Below are 23,349 nucleotides of genomic sequence, written 5' to 3'. Positions count from 1 at the left end.
TTTAATACAGTTTTCTCTCCATCCGCCGTTATTTCATTGAGATCGACTCAAAATTTAATAAATACTACTCCCTGCCCCTAAAGAATATGCACTTTAAGAAAGAGAAACAGAAAAAAAAAAAAATTAAAATATTGTTAGAAGAGAATGAGTCTCACCTTACTAGAGAGAAATAGTTTTCTAAAATTAGAAAGTACATATTCTTATGGGACGGACTAAAAAGGAAATAGTGTATATTATTGTGGGACAGATGGAGTAGTATTAATGAAAAACCAGGGAATTGGTTCACAGTATTATATACTCCCTCCCTCCCATAATAAATGACATATTCGAGGAATGACACGGGATTTTAAGTGATGTTATTCTGCGTGTTAGGTGCAGAGAGAAAATAGTGTATTTATATTAATGTAAGACATAGTAACTTTTTTCAAAAAAGGAAACGTGACATATTTTGTGAGACAAACTAAAAAGAAAAGTGTGACATCTATTAAGAATGGAGGGAGTATTAAATACTTTCTCAGTCCCTAAAAATAGAAAATTTTGAAATATCACGAGTTAATGTTAAATTGATAAAATAAGGGTAGAAAGAAAAAGGTGTGTCAGTGGAAAATGGATCCCACCTCATTAAAGATACAGAAATTTCCTTAGATTGAAAGTTTCTATTTTTAGGAACGGACCAAAAAGAAAAGAATTTCATTTTTAAGTAATATAGAGAGTATTAATTAGTACAACAAAATATGAGTAAAATAAGTTACTTTATAATAATACCCGCCTACAAAGTAAAATGAGACGTGTAAAACGACAATAAGAGATATTTGCAAATAAATGAAGTATCAGTACTCCTTTGATTTGTTATAAGTTCCGACCAAAATGATACAATATTAAAAATAGAAATAAAATTACATTATGTGCAGCCCGGGGTAAAGGTTTTCCTCAGGACAAAGAGACGAGAGTAGATAATATTCCTTAAAATTAAATGCCCTCTCAGTTCATAAAGAGTTGTGCGAATGAGAAGACATGAGTCTTACAAAAAATATTTGTAGATGTTTTAAAAGTGGAGAAAGGGTGGCACCGACTCCAGCATAAGCTACTCTTTTATGTACACATAAATAGATATTTACTGCGTTATGTTGAATTTGAGCTTGAGATTTTGTCGCAAATATTAATTATTTTGTAACACACTAGTTTTTTGATTTTTTAGTTAGTGGCTCTTGGTCAATTAAAATTAAAAAATAAGTGGTAGTAGTTTTTTTTAAAAAAAAAATTAAATGTGAATGAAATTAATAAGATATAGAGTTAATCTATGTCTTAAAATGGAAACAATGAATTGTTAGTGTATGGATGAAAATCAAGACCATATTTTCGTTGACCGGATTTATTTTTCAGACATACAGTAATATTTTCGAAAAAAATGTAGCATGGAAATTAAATCCGATACTGCGATACCTCAAGATGACAAATTTACAGTTAATTTCTAGAGAAAATTTATTGAGATAAAATAATTAGTAATACTATAACTATTAATTAGGAGTATTAGACATTGAATGGGTAAACTCTGTAAGACCATTCAAGATTATCATATTTTGCATTATTTTCATATAAGAGAAATAATACCTTATATCACATAATATTGTAATAGATCAAGAAATCACAAATATATAATACGGAGTAATAAAATTTCGTAGACCATGAATTTGAAATTTATAAGAGAAAACCTCCACACACACTATAAGAAATGAAGATGACATGACTTCCAAAGTTCTAGAATTATTCAAAGTGAAGTTAATGACTTTAGAAAAAAATAATACTAATAAAAGAAGTAGACTATAAGCCACGAGAAAATTAATTTAAGGCCGCTTGTCTTGCCCACTTGCAATCCAACTTGCGCCTTAAACCGTCCTATTCTATTCTATTATATGAACATTCTTTTAATATTTCCACACTTCCATTTATTACTTCCTATATTCCTAAATAATAATCTTATTTTGACATTATATACATTCATAAAAGTTAACATATTTTATTTACACGCATTGTCTTACAATATATCCCTCTTAATATTTCTAACTTATTTACATATTTTATCAAATGATCCAACACTTTCTCTACTTATATACATTCATTAATTATTACTAACACGTCACTTAAAATGAGGCAATTTCCCTATACTCAATATATAGTCAATTATTTTAATTGAAATTAAAACCCATATTAATTACATCCAAGTAGATCTATTATTTGGGGACCAAGAGTGTATTCTTTTTCTCGAGCACAAAAAACAAATCCATAAAAAAAAAAGAGATATAAAAGGGAAAGGCCAAGTTGCATGCATAAAATACCACCCCTTTTTAGACCAAAAGATGGAATATAATTTTTCTCTCTTGCAACTTGTGTGACGTACTATCAGTTTTATTTTCTTTTATTAATTTTAAACCTCATCAAATTGGCCAACTTGCTGAGATATCTAGCTGTTTGATTCCATTCACCTAAATTCATAACTATTCAATTTTATTTTGTTTTGAATTTAAGTCTATGAGGTACATCCCCCCAGACGCATTCAAATTTTGAAATTTCTATGAGCAACTATAATTAACCCTATACATTTGTCTTATTAAATATCAACTATTACTACATACATGAGTTATTTTTAGCACATAGGGAGGGATTAATAAAAGATTTTCAATAGTGGTAATTAAGAATCAATCTTCAACGCTTTAAAGAAAAAAGTTATGACAAGATGTAGTATATATCTATTACTACAACTATAAAGAAGGATCATTTATACTTTGTAATTTGTATAGATAAAATACTCCATAATTTTATTACAATGGGCAATTAATACAATTAAATTTCATCCGAGGACATCCATGTACTTCCATAAAGCATTGCTAAGTAGTACTACTAACTTATACTATGGTCTGAAGTTATTGTACGTACTTGATGTATTATTTCAATTAGTATAATTACAGTATTACTTCCATTGTCTTTGTTCGTGCAAGAGATATTTCTTGAGGTTAAGATGTTAAATAAGCTTAAACAAAATAAAATGGCATGCTTAAATAATTTAAATTATTTATTTTCTAACTTGTTTCAGCCCTTTTAGATACATACATTGTACGGAAATCATATCCCCTTACTAACCTTATTTTTTTATTGTCATCAGATTTATTCAAAATTTACATAAATTGTTATTTTAATGAAAATTGATCCGCAAAAACCTATAGCTAAATTACATAAAATTCAAAAATAGCCCTCTGATGATTTTTTTCATAAACTATTAGTAGTACTATATAGACATTGTTGATGAAGAAGATTGTTATATTACCAAGGGCCATTTATCGTACTTATCTCAACTCTTCATCCCCAAAAGGCCATTCTTGTGTAATTTATACTTAAAAAAAATCAATCCACAATAAATTAAAACATTTTCCTTAAAACAATTCGGTAACAAACATCTATTTTACACGATCGATCGAACTCATGTCCCAAACTTTACAAGTTACAACAATCAAGATTTTTTCCCCCAAATATATTAGAAAAAAATTAAATTAAATTGAAGAAGATGAATTTCGTCTGCATAAATTCTCAGCAATCTGAGCTAACGACTGCAAATTGCACCTCACAATCGTGTCGACGAACACGCACGTCTCCTCCTCCGTGTTCCCCGGCGGCACGTCCACCACGTACGACTCCACCACCGCGGTGCCGGCGCCGCCCGCCGCCGCGTGCAGCGTGGTGACGGAGCGGTAGTTGGCGAGGCGGTGGTCCCCACCGACGATCCTGAAGCTGATGACGTGGCGCTCGTCGTCGAGTATCTCTAGGCGCTCCGTGCTGCTGACCGCCGGCATTCCGGTGATGACGCGGACCTCCCGCAGCGTGCCGACGTCGCCGTCGCCGAGCACCACGTGGCAGCTCTTCACGAAGTGCTTGTACGCCTGCGGGTTGTCGAAGCGCCGCACCACCGACCACACGGTCGCCACGGGGGCCGAGATCAGCTGCGTCGTCGCCGAGCACGTCTGATCCGGCCCCACCGCGTGGGTGTGGTATCTCGCCACGTGCTCGGGGACCTGGGCCGCCGTCGCGTGGCGGTATGGCTGCTTGTAGGCCGCGGCCGGTGCATCGGGGAGTCTTTGGAGGAGGAGGGATGATTTTTGAAGATCGGTAGCCATTTTGTTTTGTTTAGGTTTTGGGACAAAAATGAAATGTGTTTTTGGGTTGTGGAGTTCCACTTATATTTTTTTTGAGAGAAGAGGCAAAGGGAGAGGAGGGTTTACTATTTTATAGAGAGAGAGAAGGGGATTTTTTTGAATTCTTTATGAGGAGTTTGTTGTGGAGAATGGAGAGGTAGTTGGATTTTCTAAAGAAGGATATGAGATTCATGTGAGGGATATAAAATATGACCAAGTTGCTATATGTTAAATTACCAATTTAGCCATGTATGCAACTGGCAAGACTTAATAGTCTCAAATTTGTTTGGAGAAGTTGATGATGTGAGAGTCACCAAGATATTGGGCATATGAGAGTTAGGAAGACACGGAAACGAAATTTGCTTCCGAGCAAGTTGCGGACGGTAGTGGGCCTCAGTGCCCACGCAGTCCGCACGATGTGTAACCATTCCCTTCCAGTACCCTCATCTCGGGCGTGTGAACTGCACACGCCTGATAATGCGGTTGGATGATTGAGTTGTTCATGTGAATTTGATTTTCATAATTTTAGTTTATAAGAGTACCTTTTCTTTTGTTGTTTGGGCATCTTTCCTTTTTCTGTTTTTGTCTGTCTTTTTCTTTCCCTTCCTTTTCTTTTTTGTTTACCCTTGTGTAAATTGTGGTACTATGTTTCCCATCTATTTTTATGATTATGTTTTTATGTTTTCTGAATTTTTCATTGATTTCCTATTTATTTGTGTATATTTATATCGTTTGTGTTGTAGCAATAATTTTTATTTTATTTATATTTGAATTGTGTAGAATTTTTTAGCATAATTATATAAATAATTTAATTTTATTTATTTTAAATACAAATACAAAATTGAATATACATAAATTATATGCTTGCAGTGTATATATAAATAGCTACTCCATCCGGTCCCCATTAAATGTCTAATACTACCTTATTTGGACGGTCCCAATAAATATTCCATTTCACTTTAATCATCTTTTGTAGTGGAATTTACATTCCATTAGCTCATTTTCACTCACATTTTATTATAAAATAAAACTAATACTTCCTCTGTCCACAAAAAATAGACAAAGTTGTAAACGTCACGAGTTTTAATGCGCAATTGGTAAAGTAAAAGGGAATGAGTAAAAATGTGGTCGAAGTAATGTTAGTGGATTGTGGGATCCACATTTAGAATGATGTGTAGAGTTATTATTGATTTAAAACTTTTCATTTTCAGACTTAGTCTAATTCTAGCGGACAATCCCAAATGGTAAAATTTGTCTATTTTTTTATAGACAGAGGGAGTATTTAAAAGTAGGACCTACACTCCATTAACTTTTTCTACCCACATTTACTAACAAAGTTCAACAATTTCTAAAAATACTGTCAACTTTGGAAAGTTTAATGGGGACCAGATGAAGTATGTTGTAAACTGAAATCGTCAAATTTCTAAAAATACCGTCAAATTTTAAGGTCCACTTCCTAAAATAGAAAATTAAAAAAGTTTATATTTTCAAGAGACAGAGCAAAAATGGAAACAATTTCTATTTTTAAGGGACGGAGGTAGTAGTACAAAACGGTAAAGAAAAAAAAAGTATTGATCTAATAGTATAAGAGCAATACAAAGTAAAAACAAAAGTAATTTGTTTATAAATATCTTAATTTTTGTCAAATTCTTATTTCACATGTTATTTTTAAAATCCGCATGTACTAAACTATTGATTGTTCTGATTTTCCAATGAAATTATTATTTTTTATTTTGTAACAGTTCATTTCGATGCTAACATATAGTTTGATATTTTGCTTACATGACACTATCAGATGTCAACCAAAATGACATCAAGTTTTAGGTAGCGAAACAATATTATACTATTATACTAATTAAATAAAATATTTATTGAATTATGATTAATAGTATTATATTAGAGCCAAAATTATGATTGGTTGCAAATTTGGAACTGATCAATAACTTGATAATATATAGGTGAATTTTAAAGTTGTTATGCAAGACTAAAATATTGGCAAAGATTTTAGGAATTTATAGACAAATAGCCCGAAAACAAAAATGAAACATTAGCAATTAATACTCATCCACATCAACCAGTGAATATTTGTCCATTTTCATCATCTACAGAATTTTAGACACACACACACCATATCTCTAACTAGTCTTTGAACAACTAATTAATGAACCACCTATCGAAACAGAAAATGTGAAACATATATATTGAGCGTTACCAAACCATATACAATAACATAAACTATATTGAGTACAACCTATCTGAATATAAAAACGGTACTCTTATAACTATGTTTAAAAATTCAGCTGAATCTGAATTAAGAAGAAACAAAATACCCAAGACAACATTACAGTTTAGCCCAACAAACCATTGGTCAATTTTCCCCCCTTTTTTAGTTAGCATTAAAGTTTTAACATTTTAAATTATGTAGTACGTACTTACTGGAGTGTACTAATACCATTTAGCACAATTAAAGCTTAATGAAGTTCATTTAGTATTTTATTCTTACACGGATAAATTAATAATTTGATTTTGACAAATTAAAGGGAAATGACCAAACTGTCCTCAAATTCAACGTGCTTTAAATTCAGTCGACTATCAACTTGATCTGCACCCTGCAATGGGTTAAGAAGTTGGACAAATTCAATGCACAAGTTGTACATCTTCTGATATTTTCATTTATTTCACGTGTTTTTTGATAAATTTCACACTACAATAAAAACAACTAGTCCATGGTCTTAATTAAACTAATAATTATATGTATATTTTTTAAATTTTAATCCAGTCACTGAAATTAACTGTACATTATAAGGTTGTAGTGTTAACCAACGATCGAGATTATGCTGTCGTGGACTTTATAATTATGAGATTTGAATTCAACCATCCAAATCCCATCAATATTTTTGGGATTAAATCAAAGCAAAATATTGTTTCAGCTAGATCCGAAGAAAAAACATTTCCTACTAAGATTGTAGAAAAAAGCACAAAATCATGTGTATAGGTACCGCCTACCGGCATGTTGCAAGTTGCTCTTAGGATTCCTGATTCATTACTTTGAGTTTAATAAATGGTTTTACATTTGTTGCAAGTTGCGCAACACGAAATTCAGCCCTCATTTCCTCTCTCACTATCTTTAATTGCCTGATTTTGACATTTCAAAGGGCACGATTGGAATAGATAGTTGAAATTATATTTACAGTTGAAAACTCTAATCAATGATTTGAATCACTTAACATTTATAATCAGAAATAAATTTTAAAAAACACATCTCACTACAGCTCTAAAAAAGTGACCTTTATTGTAGTAAATATACTTATTCATAGAAATAATTATTGGGTAAGAGCGCACAATATGGGTGCATGTATTGAAGTCGTCATAAATAAATAAACAAATAAGTAAAATGTAGATCTCATAAATATTTTATAATTTCAATATCATAACACACACGCAAATAGTAAATGCTAGCAATGGGAAATATACGAGGTTAAAAATAAGTAACCTTGTCATCTGAGTCTCCGACGATTGGATTGGCAATAGTGTATTTGACTTATCATTTATCACAATTAATCAACATGTTATCACTATCACTTGACATACTAGATGCTGACCAACTAGTATCTATATATTTAATACACCCTCAACTCAAGTTTATTTATTCAAAAATGAGAGAGAAATCATTTTTGGAAAAAGAAATGACTAGACTTGCTATACTTGTGATTTAATGTTAGATTAAATATTTTTATTTGCAATTTATTCAACTGAGCGTCCGAAAGTAAATTCACTGGAATTATCATTAACAAGATAATAGTTCTACATACTACATGAGTTGGGTATTCGACCATATCAATTATTCATAACTTACTTATTTTTACTAAAGCAATGAAATATTGTGATACAAATGAGAGTAATAATTAATAAATGATTTAAATGGCTAAATAAGGAAAATTGGCTCTTCGCCATGGGTGTGCTAAATATAGGACTCTGGATCAGAATAATGTCTGCATGAGGCTGTAGCCAGCCTAAGACTCCATGTGATAGAGCTTTGAATTATTTGGGCCCCTAAAATTTAAACTATACTACTATAAATAATAGGTGCAAAAATATCAACTGATATAGTATATTTCTAGAGATTAATACTACTGGTACTACTATATATATATATATATATATCAATTAGTTTGAATATATTTCAATTGAATAAATTATTGTATACTCCATTTTGAATCGGTGTACCGCTTGTCGACAAAAATTATAGCAGACATTGGGATACGGATTTTAATTCTTCAATCCTTTGCTAAAAATATCTTTGGACTTTTTGTGATTTGATTGCTCCAGCGGCCAGCCCAAGACTTCTTATTTATTTATTTATTTTTTATCATTTTTTTGCATCAATTGATTTGAGATTTAATTAAAAATAGAAGATATCGATGGTTCGAAACCTCGATAGTAGTAGTACAACCACATCGCATTATACCCCTAAATTTTTTTTTCTGCATGATTATAAATCTAATTCGTTAAAACATGTAGTACTATCTTTTTCCTTTTCACAATACATATTTATATTTTCATATGAACACATTTTTTATGTGCATAAATGAACATCTTTATTTATGTAGGCATTGAGTTCCACGCAATTTTACCGGTACATTTTAGTGGATAATAGCAACGGATTATAATCATTATGACAAAGAGACCTTCATACAAGAGAGAAAAAGAAATGAACTTTTTTGCTTAAAAGTGAAAAAATTTGTAGTTTTTGTATGTATGAATGGATCAAGTTTTCAGCAAAGCTAGTTCGTTTTGGCTTAAACAAAAAGCCAGCAATGAGTTTGGCTCTGTCGGAAAGGATGGCAATGTAACATCCCCAATTCTCTATCAGAATTTCTCTATTTTGTAATTTTTCATGATCTTATGCAAACGATTAATGTTGTGTGATTGCATTTTCTGAGATTCATTTCGGAATTCGAAGAACAACATACGATGTATAATGAAATACATTAAATATCCCATTGGATTTATTGGATTGTGGCTTAATTTGAGGAATTTCTATAACAATCTCTTTGTTTCCTTTTGTCTCGTTAGTCATTGTCATCGAGCATTGAAGGAGGCACCAAGTGGTTGGTTAACACGATCAAAGGTTAGACATCTTTTCCCTTATGATTGACACCATATTGTGTTCTATTAAAATTAGCTTATTACCCGGCAAAATATTCGGTCTGTAGCTTCGATCGACGTTTTATAGGATCGGTCATTTGTTAGTAACATTTCCTACAAACGTTTCCCGTACAATAAGCTTTTCAGTTGTTGATCTGTCGGCAATTCGTCAATTCTCTATATTACGGATGGATTGTTTATGGTAACCAATGTAGACATTTTTACTTGTAGACATACTTTCTCGCAACACAGTAATCGTCGTTAATCAAGATTGTAGGATTTTCTAATGTTTAACGATATAAAAAATGTGACAGTAAATCCTCGGTTTTTTGTATTGAAAAGACCTCCACAATTCTTTTTTAGTCACGAAGTTGTCGGAATTTCTTAGATTACTAACATCCCTTTTCAGGAAAGGTCCAAAAACCATTACCGGAGCTCTTAAAAGAGTACGATCTCGCAATCGGAATATTCCCCCGTGATGCAACGAGCTACGATTTTGACGAGGAGACAAAGAAGCTAAAGGTTTACATTCCGAAAGTGTGTGAAGTTGGGTACAAGGATCAATCCGTGCTGCGTTTCGCAACGGAAGTGAGCGGTTGTATGGAGAAAGGGAAGTTGTCCGAAATAGTTGGGATTAAGACAAAGGTGATTGTTTGGATGAAGGTGAGTTGCATCACCTCCGACAAAACCAACCTCCATTTCCAAGCCACTGTGACAAGATCTAGGAGTAGAGCTGTTTATGAAGTTGAAAAAGATGGCACTGTATGTGGAAAGTTCTAGTTGTTCCCAAGATTTCCCCCAAAGAAGCCCTTCAAACTAGAAAATTCTTGTGAGTTCCTATAAGGATTGTTAGAATTCTGTCAAGTGAATGATGTTGGTCTGGTCTTATGTGAATAGTCAATAGTACAATTTGAATTTGCATACATTGTGTATTACTCCACTTGTGTGTGTATCATTATGCAAAATCCCATGTCATAGTAATAAGCGATTAATGTCCAAGAACAAAGATATTGGATTAAAAATTCTACAGTACTAGTATTTAATTATTTATTTATAAAAAACATATTGAAATGATTATCCTAGAATTTCAAACTCAAAATTTAGAATGTATAATTCCTACCAAAATAAATTTATGCTTTACCTCTCTGCATAGTGGAGTAGCATTAATATGGACATGTTCTGTTTCTTCATTGACCCTTTTTCTCCAGCTGAACAATATCTGTACAACATAATTACACAACAATAGGCAGGAGCAGGCAAAGCTATGAGTTATTAACTTATAGGAAGACAATAACTTGTCTCCAACCAAATTCATGAACTTTGTCCAAACACCAATATATATATCTGCCTCCATCAATGGAAAAAACTCTTGACTGATTCATAAGTAGACCAGCAGATAGCAGCAGCAGGTGCATGAAACAACATCCTAGGAATCCAACCTCTCATCAGCCCTCTATACCCATCTTTCTTCTTGATGATCCCAATCACATCCATAATCGAGCTACTCGAAAGCCGATCACACCCACACACGCCCTACCATCACCAAAAAAAAAACAATTAAGATCATCGACTGCACATTAGTAAACATAAAGTATTAGTTTGAGATTGTTCACTTTGTGAAAAAGCCCACTAAAAACACAATCCACAAACAAACAAACAAACCTGACACTGCAGCTGAGTCTTGACAACATCAAGAGGAGTGGTGACAACCGCAGCCAACGCCCCGGCAGCGCCACCAGCAGCCGCGTGCACCACCAAACTCTCGTCCTCTCCCTCCGCCATCAGGCCTCTCTTGGCAGCCTCGTACGTAGCAAAGTGGACGGCCGTAAAAGGCGCGTTCATCACAACGGTCGTCCGATAACTCGCGTAAAACGCCCCGAATCCCTCCTCCACCATAACCCTCTTCACACAGTCGCACACGCCCTTGTAAGGGCTTCCTTTAAGCTGGAGGCGCTGCTTCACCACGTCCATGGGCGTCAGCACCGCGTCGCTCGCCACGGTGGCGCACACACCGGAGGCGGCGTGAGCGACGGGGCTGTTGGGATTTCCTAAACTCTTGCAAGACTCGTAGACGGAGAAGTAGACGGCGTGAGCGGGGCCGGCGCCGAGGCCCATTGCTGCGATGCCGCGGTAGAGGGCGGCGAGGCCCTCGAGTTTTAAGATGGAGGCGAGGGAGTGGCGGAGGGTGAGGGAGGAGGCTGCTTTGGCGGTGGAGGTGATGGCCTGCATCCTGGTTTTGAGAGTGTCCACTGGGAACATGGCCATGTGCTCCACGGACCCGGCGATGGAGCCGGCAATCATGAACTGCCAGAATTCAAGGCCGTCGTGGACTGGTGCCGGCGCCGCGGTGGCTGCCATGGTGGAGGAAGATGGAGAAGATGGGGAAAATGATCATGGTTTTTAAAGGGTGAGAAGTAAGGATTAGTCATTGGAGATATATCGATCGCTTTCGAATTCTTGGGAGACAGAATCACGATTCAAGATATGTTTGCTTTACATTTCTTCATTTTAAGAAGAATAAGTGTAAGTTGTTTAATAGGAGTATAAACCAAAACAAACCATAGTGGCTTTACATGTCACATTTTGCTATTTTAGCTACTCTATAATTACATCTCTCATTTCACTCTTACTTTACATTTTCCACGCATTATAAGAACTCATATCCGACATTAACATGCGTTTAGTACACTTATTAATCTTAGTAAAAGACATGTGTTGTGAAGAGGACTCGAACTCGGCACCTCATACAATAATATCTAATTCGATATCTCAAACATTAATGTCTAAGCTCCTTGCCGCTAAGACAAATGCTGTAGGACATCTCATACACATATTTGTCCCACTTTATTTAACTCACTAAACACTTATTGTATTCATATTTCTGCACTAAATTGTACTCCCTCCGTCCCATAAAAGTTGAGACAAAACTTTTGGGCACGGAGATTAAGAATTTATATTAAATAAATAGGAGAGATGAAAAAAGTAGGAAAGATAAGAGAGAGTAAAGTAATTGATGGAATAAAGTAAGAGTGATTAGATGTTTTGTCTTTAGTTAAAAAAGGAAATGACTCAACTTTATTGGGATGGACTAAAAAGGAATACGACTCAACTTTTATGGGACGGAGGGAGTATTTATATTTATCTGTATTTTGTAATTTTTGCACTTAACTCACTAAACACTCACTCCCTCCGTCCTAACTTAAGAGTCCTGTTTTGTCATTTCTGTTCGTCCCAACTTAAAAGTTTTATTCTACTTTTACCACATTCCACCAACTTAATTCACTCACATTTTATTATAAAAGTAATGTATATAAGTGAGACTCATATTCCGCTAACTTATTCAACCCACTTTTATTTACATTTCTTAAAACTCGTGTCATAACTAATTAGGACTCTTAATTAAGTTGGGACTAAGGGAGTACATTTTTTAATCTTTGTGTCCAAATAAAACGTTTGGACTACTGTGAAACGAAATGAGTATATAAAAGTAGAATCCATAAACCTTTTCAAATCCACATAATTAAAATTCTAAGCCACCAAAAAGTAAGAGTACTATATTGGTGGAAGAAGAGGGTATATATTATAAATTTGAAGGGGAAAGCAGCGGAATCCGTTGATGTAGACAAGAAAAAAGGTTGATGCAAATAGAGACAAATAGAGATAGGGCATGGCATGTTCTATCCACACGCCTTTTCAATCAGCGGTAATCTCACTACCAACACCTCTCGATCGCCCCCTTTATATTCCCATTTATTTCAAAAGAAAAATGGAATAAGTTTGTTTAATTCAACATCGACGTGTGGAAAGGCATCTATGAATAGCTCGATTCATTTACTACGTTTTTTTCAAAAGAAAATAGGCATGCAGAATTTCATGTCCTCATTTCAAGATTAGATCCCCTTCCCTTTTCTCGGAAACTCGACAAAAAAATGGAGTCGAATTCATCGCTAGCTGCAGAAGTGATCTGATTCTTCACGTTATTCTTGGGAAAATTGCACTTGGATTGGCTTGTGGATCACTGGTATATTCAACTTTTTGAAAGAGCTGATTGAAAAGTGAAATAGAGAAGAAATTATATCTACGTAGATTCGTGATAAACTTGTAATTCTTCCGAGGAATAATGATGTTTACATAGTGGTTCCGTTTCTATTCTAAATTGTTTTGTATTACTACTATTTTGTTATTTGACATTTTTTTTGTTCTAAGCATTTTGCAAACAGTATATTATAAAAACTAAGACACTTTTAAATAATGGCTCAAGATTTTCCTAGTCAGATTATGTATTTATATTTTACTTATAATCAAACTCATTTAGGTTCGATGCCACGCATATTAAATGACATTATTCAAAAATATCAAAACTTTTGGAAATAATTTGGAGGGTGAAGTGAGTTTCACCAAAGATTTTCTCTATTATTCTTTGGGCCATCCCGGCCCATTAATCTAATTTTTCGGGCCATTTTATCGCATCATATCTGTCCAAATAAACACTTTGGGCCCCTCGGCTCTACCTACGATAACAAGCCCATTTCCACAAGGCCCACCACCCAAAAAAGAAACAACAAAAGATTACTAGGAGTAGTATTTAAGAAATGTTTTTCTCCTTCAATATTTTTTAAAATGGTAAAACGCTTTATACTGTAATTTTTCTCTATTTTATTCAGCTCCTCATTAATTTAAGAAATTGTTTACGATTCCATTGAAATACAAGCCACAAATTACAATCTCAAACTCTGGCATAAAAAAACATAAGGCAGAGTTTAATGTGGAAATGAAATACAAAAAAAAGCAGTCTAAAAATAGAAAAAACTAATCATGAACAATGGCATGAATTAAAATAGAAGCCTCCTCTGTAGCAGGAGCTGCATCATCTGCACCAGAAAAAGATACAGTTTGAAGCTGTAGTGTGTGTGTGAAAAAATGAAATGGGATAGGAAATAGGAGTAAGTAATTGAAGATAAAGTACCAGAAAGCGGCGCAGGCAAATGAGACACGATGTTATCCATCAAACTAGTCTCAGTCTCATCTGATTCTTGAGTCGGATGCAAAATACCTGCAATCAAACCACTCAACACCCCTCCATTTTTATCTGAATCATCACCACAATTCTTCTCTTCTTCTGTTTTTTCAATTTCTTTAGGATTACCAGCAATGCTCTCTTCTTCTACTTTTTCTTCTCTCTCCTTGTTTTGTTGGGAGAAAACTATGTCTGTGATATCTGTGGTGCCTTTCTCCATCTTTTCACACATTGAATTTTGTTGAGAAAGGAAAATCATGGTTTTATAGTTTGGAGTCTGGAGTTTGGAGAGAGTGACAAGTGTTTCTGATAAAAATAAGAGACCACTCCGTATCCATTGATGTTGGCGCACGTGACACTGTCTTGATTTCGTTGCCACCTTCTGATAGGTCGGTTACTCGTACTCCAAGAATGTTGTGCTCTTATTATTTTTTTATTTTATTTTTATTACTTCTACCTTTGTTTTGTTAACTCCCATTGTTAAAGTTGAGTGGTGGTTGTTTTTAACTCGTGATTAAAATACTACTATGGTTTACTTGGGGAAGGATCCCCTGCTGTGTACAGCAAGGGGTTGTGCTTAAAACACAGTACCTTGTGGGGGATGGATCCCCTATCGTGGTGGTAAACATAACATGGGCTGCTGTGGAGTCATACGCTGTCGTTTCCAGCCTCAACTTTGACAAGCCTTGGTATTTTCAAATGGATTCAACATAGAGCGCACTAACTAATCCACATTCTAAGGAGTAAATTTAAGTTGAACAATTAATAAATTTTATTTACATAACGACAAACTAAGGGTATTACTCATTTAATTTATGGATTATTTATTTTACTATTTAAAATTTTAGAATTTTGTATTGAATTGCATGGTCATTAGATTTTATTTAACTATTAACATTACGATAAATTAATATAATATAAATAAATAACTGTTTAAAATCATTGTAGTAAACAATAATTAGAGCTTACCGGCTGCCTTTGGAGTTATCAGGAGTATAAATTATACTGTATAATACTACATTTCAAGTAAAAGTTTATCAAATTTTGAAAGTCATTTTATATTTAAATATAGTAATATCAATTATAATATATTAATTTTACACTAAAAATTAATTTCAAAACGTAATTAAAACTCCCTTTGTATTATTCTTTAAACTATATTTAGTGTGGTATTAGTATATTATAATTGAGAATTAATATTGTAAGTGATTTAAACTAATATTTTATAAAAAAATCTGATCTTATAATTTTTAAAATGGAAATAAATTCATATCATATTTTTTTGACAATCATGAAACAGTTAAAAATATTAAAATGTTAGTCATGTTTTTAAGTTATGAAATTGGTCAAAATTCAACAAAAATATGTGATTGAATAGAAATTATCACGAAAATTATAAATAGAGTTTTCAAATTCGATAAATCTTTAGTCCAAAACAATTTAGAAAGAAATTAACAACTCCCTTATTGCTACCTATAAGCTCTAGTTAATTGTGGTTTAAAATAATCTACTGATATTACATTATCTTATAATAGCACTACTAGTTAAAATAATTTTAAACGATTAAACTTAAATTGCTAAAATATTATATTCAAGAAATTATTACTTATACTACTAAGGAATTACTACTACTACTTAACAAATTATTAAATATACTGATTTTATTAGTGGAGGTGTGGAGGTGTGCAAATATTAATTAAATCATTGATCAAATATATCATGAATACTATCCCATCAAGGGTTAGACTGCCAAGAAATAGATAAAGTAATTGAACCAATACGACAGCGTATGACTCCACAGCAGCCCCTGCTGTGTTTACCACCACAGCAGGGGATCCATCCCCGATTTACTTAAATTCACAAGTTGCTCGTAATAATCTATCAGTACTAGTGTGACCAAATTTATTCAATAAGAAAGCAATCATATTCATAAACTTGTTATTTTCTCAACATATCGTCAATTTTTTCCTAGTATCCATCAAAATGTAGAATGGGAATTCTCAATAGAAATGTAGATAAAAATATCAAACAAAATGAAATTAGAAATGAATTATGTGTGCATTTATAGATGTAATTTTTGGGAAAAGAATTACTAAAAAAATCGCATCCTACCCCCACCCAAACCATCTACCAGTTACAATCAAGAATGAAATAAAAGATGAAATAAAGGACGATATTGCAATATTAACCCATCGATGAACATGTATGCTGAAGAGCACAAAAGATGTGAGATATTCAAAAAATTCAAGACAAGTCAGTGCTATCTTTGCAAGTTCAAAACTTGTGCTCTATCAACAAGAATTTACAGTATTCCTCAACCTAAAATCTCTTCTACTTAGCTACTACATGATCAGTGTAGACCCACAATATCTCGACTCGCCGTTGCTAAGGAAGAAACAGAACTCCAGAGGGAGAAGGTAAGCACAGAGAATCATCGATGAGGGGAGAACTTAACTGAGAGCAAGAAAGCAATGGCAGTACATAGCTAGCTTTGTTATCGACTCTCCAGTTTTCTCCGCTCCTCCTTTTCTTTCTTCTCGGCAGCCCTCTTAGCTTTTCTTCTTTCAGCTTTCTGAGCAGCATCGGCTTGGACTTTTTCCATGATCTGGTCGAAACCTGGGATTGTCTTCTCCAGTTTTTGGTATGTTTGAACACTCAGATTGTGGAAAATCTCAAAAAGTCTCTGCATTGGTTTAGGGTTTAGGATTCCAGGTTTAGGTGCAAAATAAACGGGATGCTAGATAGATGGGTGGAACTTACCATGACGTCTTTGTTCCATTCAGCAATGTATGGTGGTCCAGTTGTGTACGATCCGAGAGGCACACGGTGCCATTTACCACCAAAAACAATATTTTCCATGGCCTGTTCGATGCTGAGAACCTCCCATGGCCTCAACCCGGGGATAATTTTAGCCAATTCCCGTCTGCCCAAAAAAGGAAATCAACTTACTAATGCTATTCCAAGAAATTAAATTCCCCATAAAATGCAAAATAACGGTACCTAAGATCTTTCGGAATATATTTATTAGGCATATGGTCTTCTTCAAGAAGAGTTGTCAATTCAGAGCCACTTGCCCATAAAAACAGAGCATGGCTTGGGATTCTGACACCAGGCCAAACACCATTATTAGCCTCTAGAACAGCCAAATCACGCCTTTTGCTCTCGTATGCTTCGTCTTGCAGCTGCTTGTAAGTTTTTTTTTCATGCCCCTTGAGAGGAACCCATGGAGGAATTCCTTTCTGTAACTTATGAATAGCAGCTGTAGCAGCAGCACCTAATCTAACTGGAAATCAAGCCACACATAGCCAATTAGAGAGTAAGTCTCTATAAACGAACTCTCATGACATTTTTATTCACATAGCCAATTGGTAACTTACTAGCTTTGGTAAAAAGTTTGAGACATTATGTTTTAACATATCACATGTCATTTTAGCCCCTTAATACATTACTATTTAACTATTAAACCATGTCTCTATGGTGAAAGAGCTAACTATGGAGTATTTTTATTTGAAGAATTTGAATAGCACTATGCACTAAAAGTAAATGATAGTGATATAGTACAACATAAAGATTAGCACTGCTCATCCAGAGTTCAGCAGATATTTAATAAACTCAACAATGGGAAACTAGAAATAATATTTAATAAACTAGGAATCACGAACCTTCCCAAGTAGCAATTGCACGCTCGAGACCATAGACCATGCTAATAGGCGCCCATTCATCCAGATCATCGCCCCAGATAAAAGTATCCTTGTCAATTATCCCCGCACCCCAAGCAGTTTTCAGCTGTATCAATTCCATTGGTCCCCTTGAACGACCCAATCGGTCCTTATAGTACCACCCACCAGTTTTCATGATAACTAAGATTAGAAAAATATAAACCCATTATTTTAGTGAACGATAGACTTGTAGCATGTAGCCCGATACCAATTTATCAAACAATCCTCTCAAATGAAAGAAAAGAATGCAAAAAAAGAATAAGAGAGAATACAGTTGTCAGAAGAAAACAAACAAATGATGAAAATTACATCCAATGTAAAAATACACTGACCACACTCATTTAGCTTGATAAAAGATGATATCCAAGTTCTAACATGGACTTACTTGCATTACCACTCAATATTTTTAATTCAGCTTTACAAATTTATACTATGATACATCAACAATTGGCTAAAGACATCATCTAATATTTAAAAATTTCCCAAAGAGGGCTAAAGAAATTACCTAAAATCCAACTAATTCTCAAACAGAACATACACACAGCTCACTGTCTCTTTTAGAAATTGCATACCCAACATCCACGAATTGCCACAATTGAGATACGAAAACAGCCAAAGTGAGTGCAATATAGATAACTTTCTACTTACAGTCATAGTAGCGCCTCTCCAGTGCTTTATAACCTATAGCCTGAGCAACATCAATTGGCCTACCCGGTGGGTATGGCCGTTGCCTGAACCCCCAAAGTCCAAAGAAGAACTGCCTAGCAAAATCCCAGAATTTATCATCCGATTCCTGCCTAGTTTTTATAGCTTTCCTTGGCATTGGCCTCCCATCCAGCCCAATCACATTGGGCACCGCCTTTACAATCACAATGAATTACAAATTACGACAGATACTATGTAAAACTCCAACAAGAAACAGCATTGTGTTACCTCAATACCTTTCAATTAAAATCCCCCTCCAACTTCAATGGAAACCATAACTCCACCAATAAACACACTAATTTTGATGACAGAGTAATACATATACAACCAATAGCATGTAAAGTGTAAAAAAAGTAGTATAATCTATGCTACACCTTCTATCATTACACCAAATTAGCAACTAAACCACCATTAAAAACAATCCACATTGAAAATTAACCAGCTAGCTTTTAGCAAAAGACAATTCTTCAAAATCTATCACTTTAACAATAACAAATCACCATTTCGAGAATGCACAATCCATGCTAGTACGTCTTACTATTAATTGAGTCCAATTTCATTCTTCCATTCGCACACAGCCACACACACACCATTACTAAACCAATCCCTAACAAGAACTACGGCTACTAGAAAGCCTACAAAAACACAAATAAAAATAATACAAAAAATTACCTGCCAATATTTCTTATCCTCTTTCTTGTAGGGAACTGAATTCTCCTGCAGCTCCAGCTCATTAATTTTATCAGCAATCTCCTCAGCTCGGGTCAAGAACTGCACAACCGGGCTGCTCTTGAACTCAGCCCACCATCGCTCATTCTCCTCAATCTCTTCCTGGGTCGGGTTCTCCTTCTTCTCAATAATCGGGTCTTCCTGCAAAATCTTCTCCACTTCAGGCCTATGTCGATAATCAGGTAAATTCTCACACTCCCAGTAGAACTGCTCCAGCATTTGCGTGTACTTCCCGGGCTTCTCATCCGCCTCGGGCTGCGCTTTCTTCGGAAAAGGATTCGAAATAGCGGCGAAGTTTGGGGTTCTCCCCTGCGGTTTGAAGAGCGAGGAAACGAGGTTGATTGACGGAATTGGGAACTTAGGTGGGGATTTGAACCAGTTGTCACCGAACGGATTGAAATTTATCGACGCCATTAACACCGTATTTCGAATGAAGAAAAAAGAGGAAATGCAGAGCTGCGAAATTGGATGAGGGGATTGAGGAAGGAGGCTATCTCTCCAGTTAGATTCCTACGGATATCTTCATTTTCACTTTGTTAAACTAAAACCCTCTCAAAAAAGGGTTTTTGTTCTGCACGATTCTAAACCGGCGGCATATCCAAGAGATTGTTGAGCTCAGTTCAATAAATGGGCTCCAGCCCAATTACATTTCTATTTTGGCCCAATTAATCAATAGGCTTAAAGTGGCCCACATCTTGACCATTCAATACAACAAGTCATAGGACAAATTGCCAAATAAATTATAGAAAATGATGAAATTGTGATCTATCTCATGCTTTCTAAATATGATAAATAAATCATAAAACATGAAAATTTATCAGTTATCCTATCCTTCCATTATTCGATGAATTACGTAGTGATGTGGTAGCTGATTTAAAATACGTAGACAAAACGTCTTTTCATACTTAATTAGACGTAGATGTTTTGCGCAGCGTTGTTTTATCCATGTGTTTTAAGGGCTTAATTTACCGGAAAATGGAAGGATGAGATATCTTTCTTGATTTATTTAACAATTTGCACAATAAGTTTAATCTGAATTTATATGTATAAATGGTTTTTCTAAAAAAGCAGCATATAAACCGATTGTATTCCAATTTTGAGTCTTATTTAGATGAAAATTATTTGGGACAATGATAATTCGGAATGCTCCGAAAATTAGGATTTACAATAGAGTGATGCTAAATGGCCACATTATGGCCAGCCACACAAGGTTAAATTAGTAAATTTAAGTATACATTAATCAATAAAATATTAGTTATAGTTAGTGGATGGCTTAAAATTACTTGTGTATCCTTTGCCTTATTTTTGGTTATTAATTCTCATCTCAAAATTTTAGACCGGGAGGAAATCTGTATACTATTTCAAAATTTGAAATAAAGTTGCATTAATAACAACTTCCTATTTAATAGCCTTTAATTGGAATTTGAATCAAAACAAACACTAATTAACTGAGTTCTTTTTAAATGCCCAATCGATTAATGTTATTTATCATATAGTCTGAATGTATTATACATTAATATTTTTAATGAAATTTGTTCCATGAAATTAGTAAGCTCCTGTGTACAACAACATCACTAAGAACAATAATCCTAAATTATTTGACAGAATATTCTCCTAAATTTTTGTAATATTAATAAATACCATGAAATTAAATTACAGAATTAAGAAATCTATTTATAAATTAAAAATATGTATATAATTATAATGCTTTAACTATGGTACAATAGTATATTAACATATACCAACAAAGAAAATCGTTCATAACTAAAATGATAAACTAAAGCAATCGAAAATACAGATAGTATTCTTAATTTACATTTGAGTAGTCTTATAAGTACAAATGTGGGATTCTTAATAGTACTCCTACTAATTAGGAATTTTTATGGCTATAATTCACAACTTGAAACACTCTCAAAGTCTCATATGTGCATTAATGAGTTTTTTACTATGCATTCACACCTACTAAAAGAAGGAATTGGTTTTAGATTCACGGAGATTAAAATTGGAGGTGTAGTCAATCTCATGAGATTTAATTGATGGACTTTGTCATGATTTAGAAGTTGGATATTTGATTTATAATTCGATTGAGAAATTATTAATTAATTTAGAACTTCGATTGTTATGAAATTAAATTGAATATTTGAGGATTTTAAAAATACTTTAAATTGACAATACCTGATTTTAGGCTTAAATTTTGGTTTTAATTGAATGACTTAATCTTATATCCAATTGACCGTTTGAGGATAATATGATATTTGATTCAATTTATCTTACATCTAGTTTGATCTTTGATTTAATTAATCAAACGAAATGATATTCTATAGACTTTATGTGAGCAATTTGTATGAGTATCACCCTCGTTTGATGCATCGCTAAAACTGTTTGCTTTATTTTATATAAATATTTAGTTTAATTTTAATATATTTTAAAGTGTTATAAGTATTTTTAGTTTTGATGTTTTATTCTTTTTTTGTAGTTATAGAGAAAACGGATAAATTGAACTTTGATTTTCATGAATTTTATAAAATTAAAATATCAATAATATTTTGAAACATATTAGAACCAAACTAAATATATATTACAAAACCTAACGCTAAAAATAATTTAGCTAAATATTAATATCCATTTTGACTAATTTGGATAGTTATATATTTGGTTTAATTTATCTTATCTCTAATGGATACAATAGGATGTCTAGTTTAATCATTGATTCAATTAACTAATCAATTTGAATGTTAAGATTAATGCAACGATTTAAATGACTTAATTGGATATTAGATAATTTTTTATATAATTAATAATTTAAATTGATCTTTGATCCTAGTGTAAAATCGGGATTTTAAATTTTAATGGAATAATTTAACTAAATAATATATTCAATTGACTAACTGAGTATAATTTACACTTGATTCAATTGGATATATATCATCGGATATCTAGTTTGATATTGAATTCAATTAGACTAATCAATTCAAATTTTAGATTTATCTTATGTTAGTGATGGTACGAGAAATGCCGTGTTAGTAAGATTTTTCTTTCTTATAAGTATTATAAAATTAAATTATAGATTATCAAATTTATTTATTAATATAAAATATATAATGATGCATGACAGCATGAATCTTAGTTATAATTTTTAAAGGGAATTTTAATTTTTTATAAATATCTGTATCAAAGAAAATCATCCTAATGGAAAATGATAATTGAACAATTAAGATAAATTTTAGATTCAAATGAACAATTCAATAGTGATTAGTGTATAACTTTAATCTAAAATTCATATCTAATAGTGAATTGAAACTAAACACTATTGAATTGTCCGATTTGATCTAAGATTTAATTGAATTGAGTAGTATCAATAAAAAAATCTCAATATTGTGTCAAATTAATCTATGTGCCTTTTTTATTCTATTTTTAGATGTAATTGAGCAATTAAGGTGAATTTAGATTCAAATAAATATTTCAAGTGAATCTAAGTACCATTGAATTGTTTAATTGATTATAAGTTCAATTAAATGTTTAATTACACCTTCTAATCTAGTAAATCTAAGCACTATTGAATTGTCCAATTGATTCTATGTTTAGTTAACTACAAATCCAGTTGAATTGTTTAGTTACATTTTACAATCGAGTGAATCTAAGGACTGTTGAATTGCTCAATTAATTTTATATTCAATTAATTATAAGTTCAATTGAATTATTTACGATTTTGGATTATCGGGTATCGGGTTGCCCGATATCCGATCGGGTATACCCAAATTATCCGATTTGTTTTCTAAAATTAATAAATTACTCCATGTTTTATTATAATTAAATGTAGTTTAATTTCTTAACTATATTTTAGTTA

At 33.1% G+C, this 23,349-nt stretch overlaps 4 protein-coding genes and 1 pseudogene across 4 annotated transcripts; 1 reads left to right on the top strand and 4 right to left on the bottom strand.

The window, feature by feature from the left end:
• Positions 1-3,410: 3,410 nt before the first annotated feature.
• LOC125222134 (abscisic acid receptor PYL4 pseudogene) lies at positions 3,411-4,359 on the bottom strand (annotated as a pseudogene).
• Positions 4,360-8,892: 4,533 nt separating this feature from the next.
• Positions 8,893-10,257, top strand: LOC125222135 (uncharacterized protein At5g01610-like). Its single transcript, XM_048124603.2, has 3 exons — positions 8,893-9,033; positions 9,261-9,315; positions 9,742-10,257. Exons 1-3 carry the CDS (start codon positions 8,947-8,949, stop codon positions 10,110-10,112), a joined length of 513 nt encoding a protein of 170 aa, XP_047980560.1. The 5' UTR covers positions 8,893-8,946; the 3' UTR covers positions 10,113-10,257.
• Positions 10,258-10,577: 320 nt separating this feature from the next.
• LOC125222133 (uncharacterized) lies at positions 10,578-11,768 on the bottom strand. Its single transcript, XM_048124601.2, has 2 exons — positions 10,995-11,768; positions 10,578-10,865 (listed from the first exon to the last, which is right to left on the bottom strand). The coding sequence occupies exons 1-2, from the start codon at positions 11,688-11,690 to the stop codon at positions 10,686-10,688; spliced, it is 876 nt and encodes a 291-aa protein (XP_047980558.1). The 5' UTR covers positions 11,691-11,768; the 3' UTR covers positions 10,578-10,685.
• Positions 11,769-14,007: 2,239 nt separating this feature from the next.
• LOC125185468 (uncharacterized) lies at positions 14,008-14,627 on the bottom strand. The gene is made up of 2 exons (XM_048081997.2): positions 14,299-14,627; positions 14,008-14,203 (listed from the first exon to the last, which is right to left on the bottom strand). The coding sequence occupies exons 1-2, from the start codon at positions 14,606-14,608 to the stop codon at positions 14,142-14,144; spliced, it is 372 nt and encodes a 123-aa protein (XP_047937954.1). The 5' UTR covers positions 14,609-14,627; the 3' UTR covers positions 14,008-14,141.
• Positions 14,628-16,508: 1,881 nt separating this feature from the next.
• LOC125223207 (histone-lysine N-methyltransferase ATXR3-like protein) lies at positions 16,509-20,036 on the bottom strand. The gene is made up of 6 exons (XM_048126230.1): positions 19,446-20,036; positions 18,717-18,927; positions 18,012-18,209; positions 17,350-17,632; positions 17,110-17,272; positions 16,509-17,032 (listed from the first exon to the last, which is right to left on the bottom strand). Exons 1-6 carry the CDS (start codon positions 19,914-19,916, stop codon positions 16,844-16,846), a joined length of 1,515 nt encoding a protein of 504 aa, XP_047982187.1. The 5' UTR covers positions 19,917-20,036; the 3' UTR covers positions 16,509-16,843.
• Between the last annotated feature and the right edge of the window lie 3,313 nt (positions 20,037-23,349).

This window comes from Salvia hispanica, chromosome 1 (genome assembly GCF_029641045.1).
Source record: "Salvia hispanica isolate PSC_SH4W2 chromosome 1, Shi_PSC_v1, whole genome shotgun sequence".
NCBI lineage: Eukaryota > Viridiplantae > Streptophyta > Magnoliopsida > Lamiales > Lamiaceae > Salvia > Salvia hispanica.
Note: the sequence above shows the minus strand (reverse complement) of the source record. Positions and strands in the feature narration are given on the sequence as shown.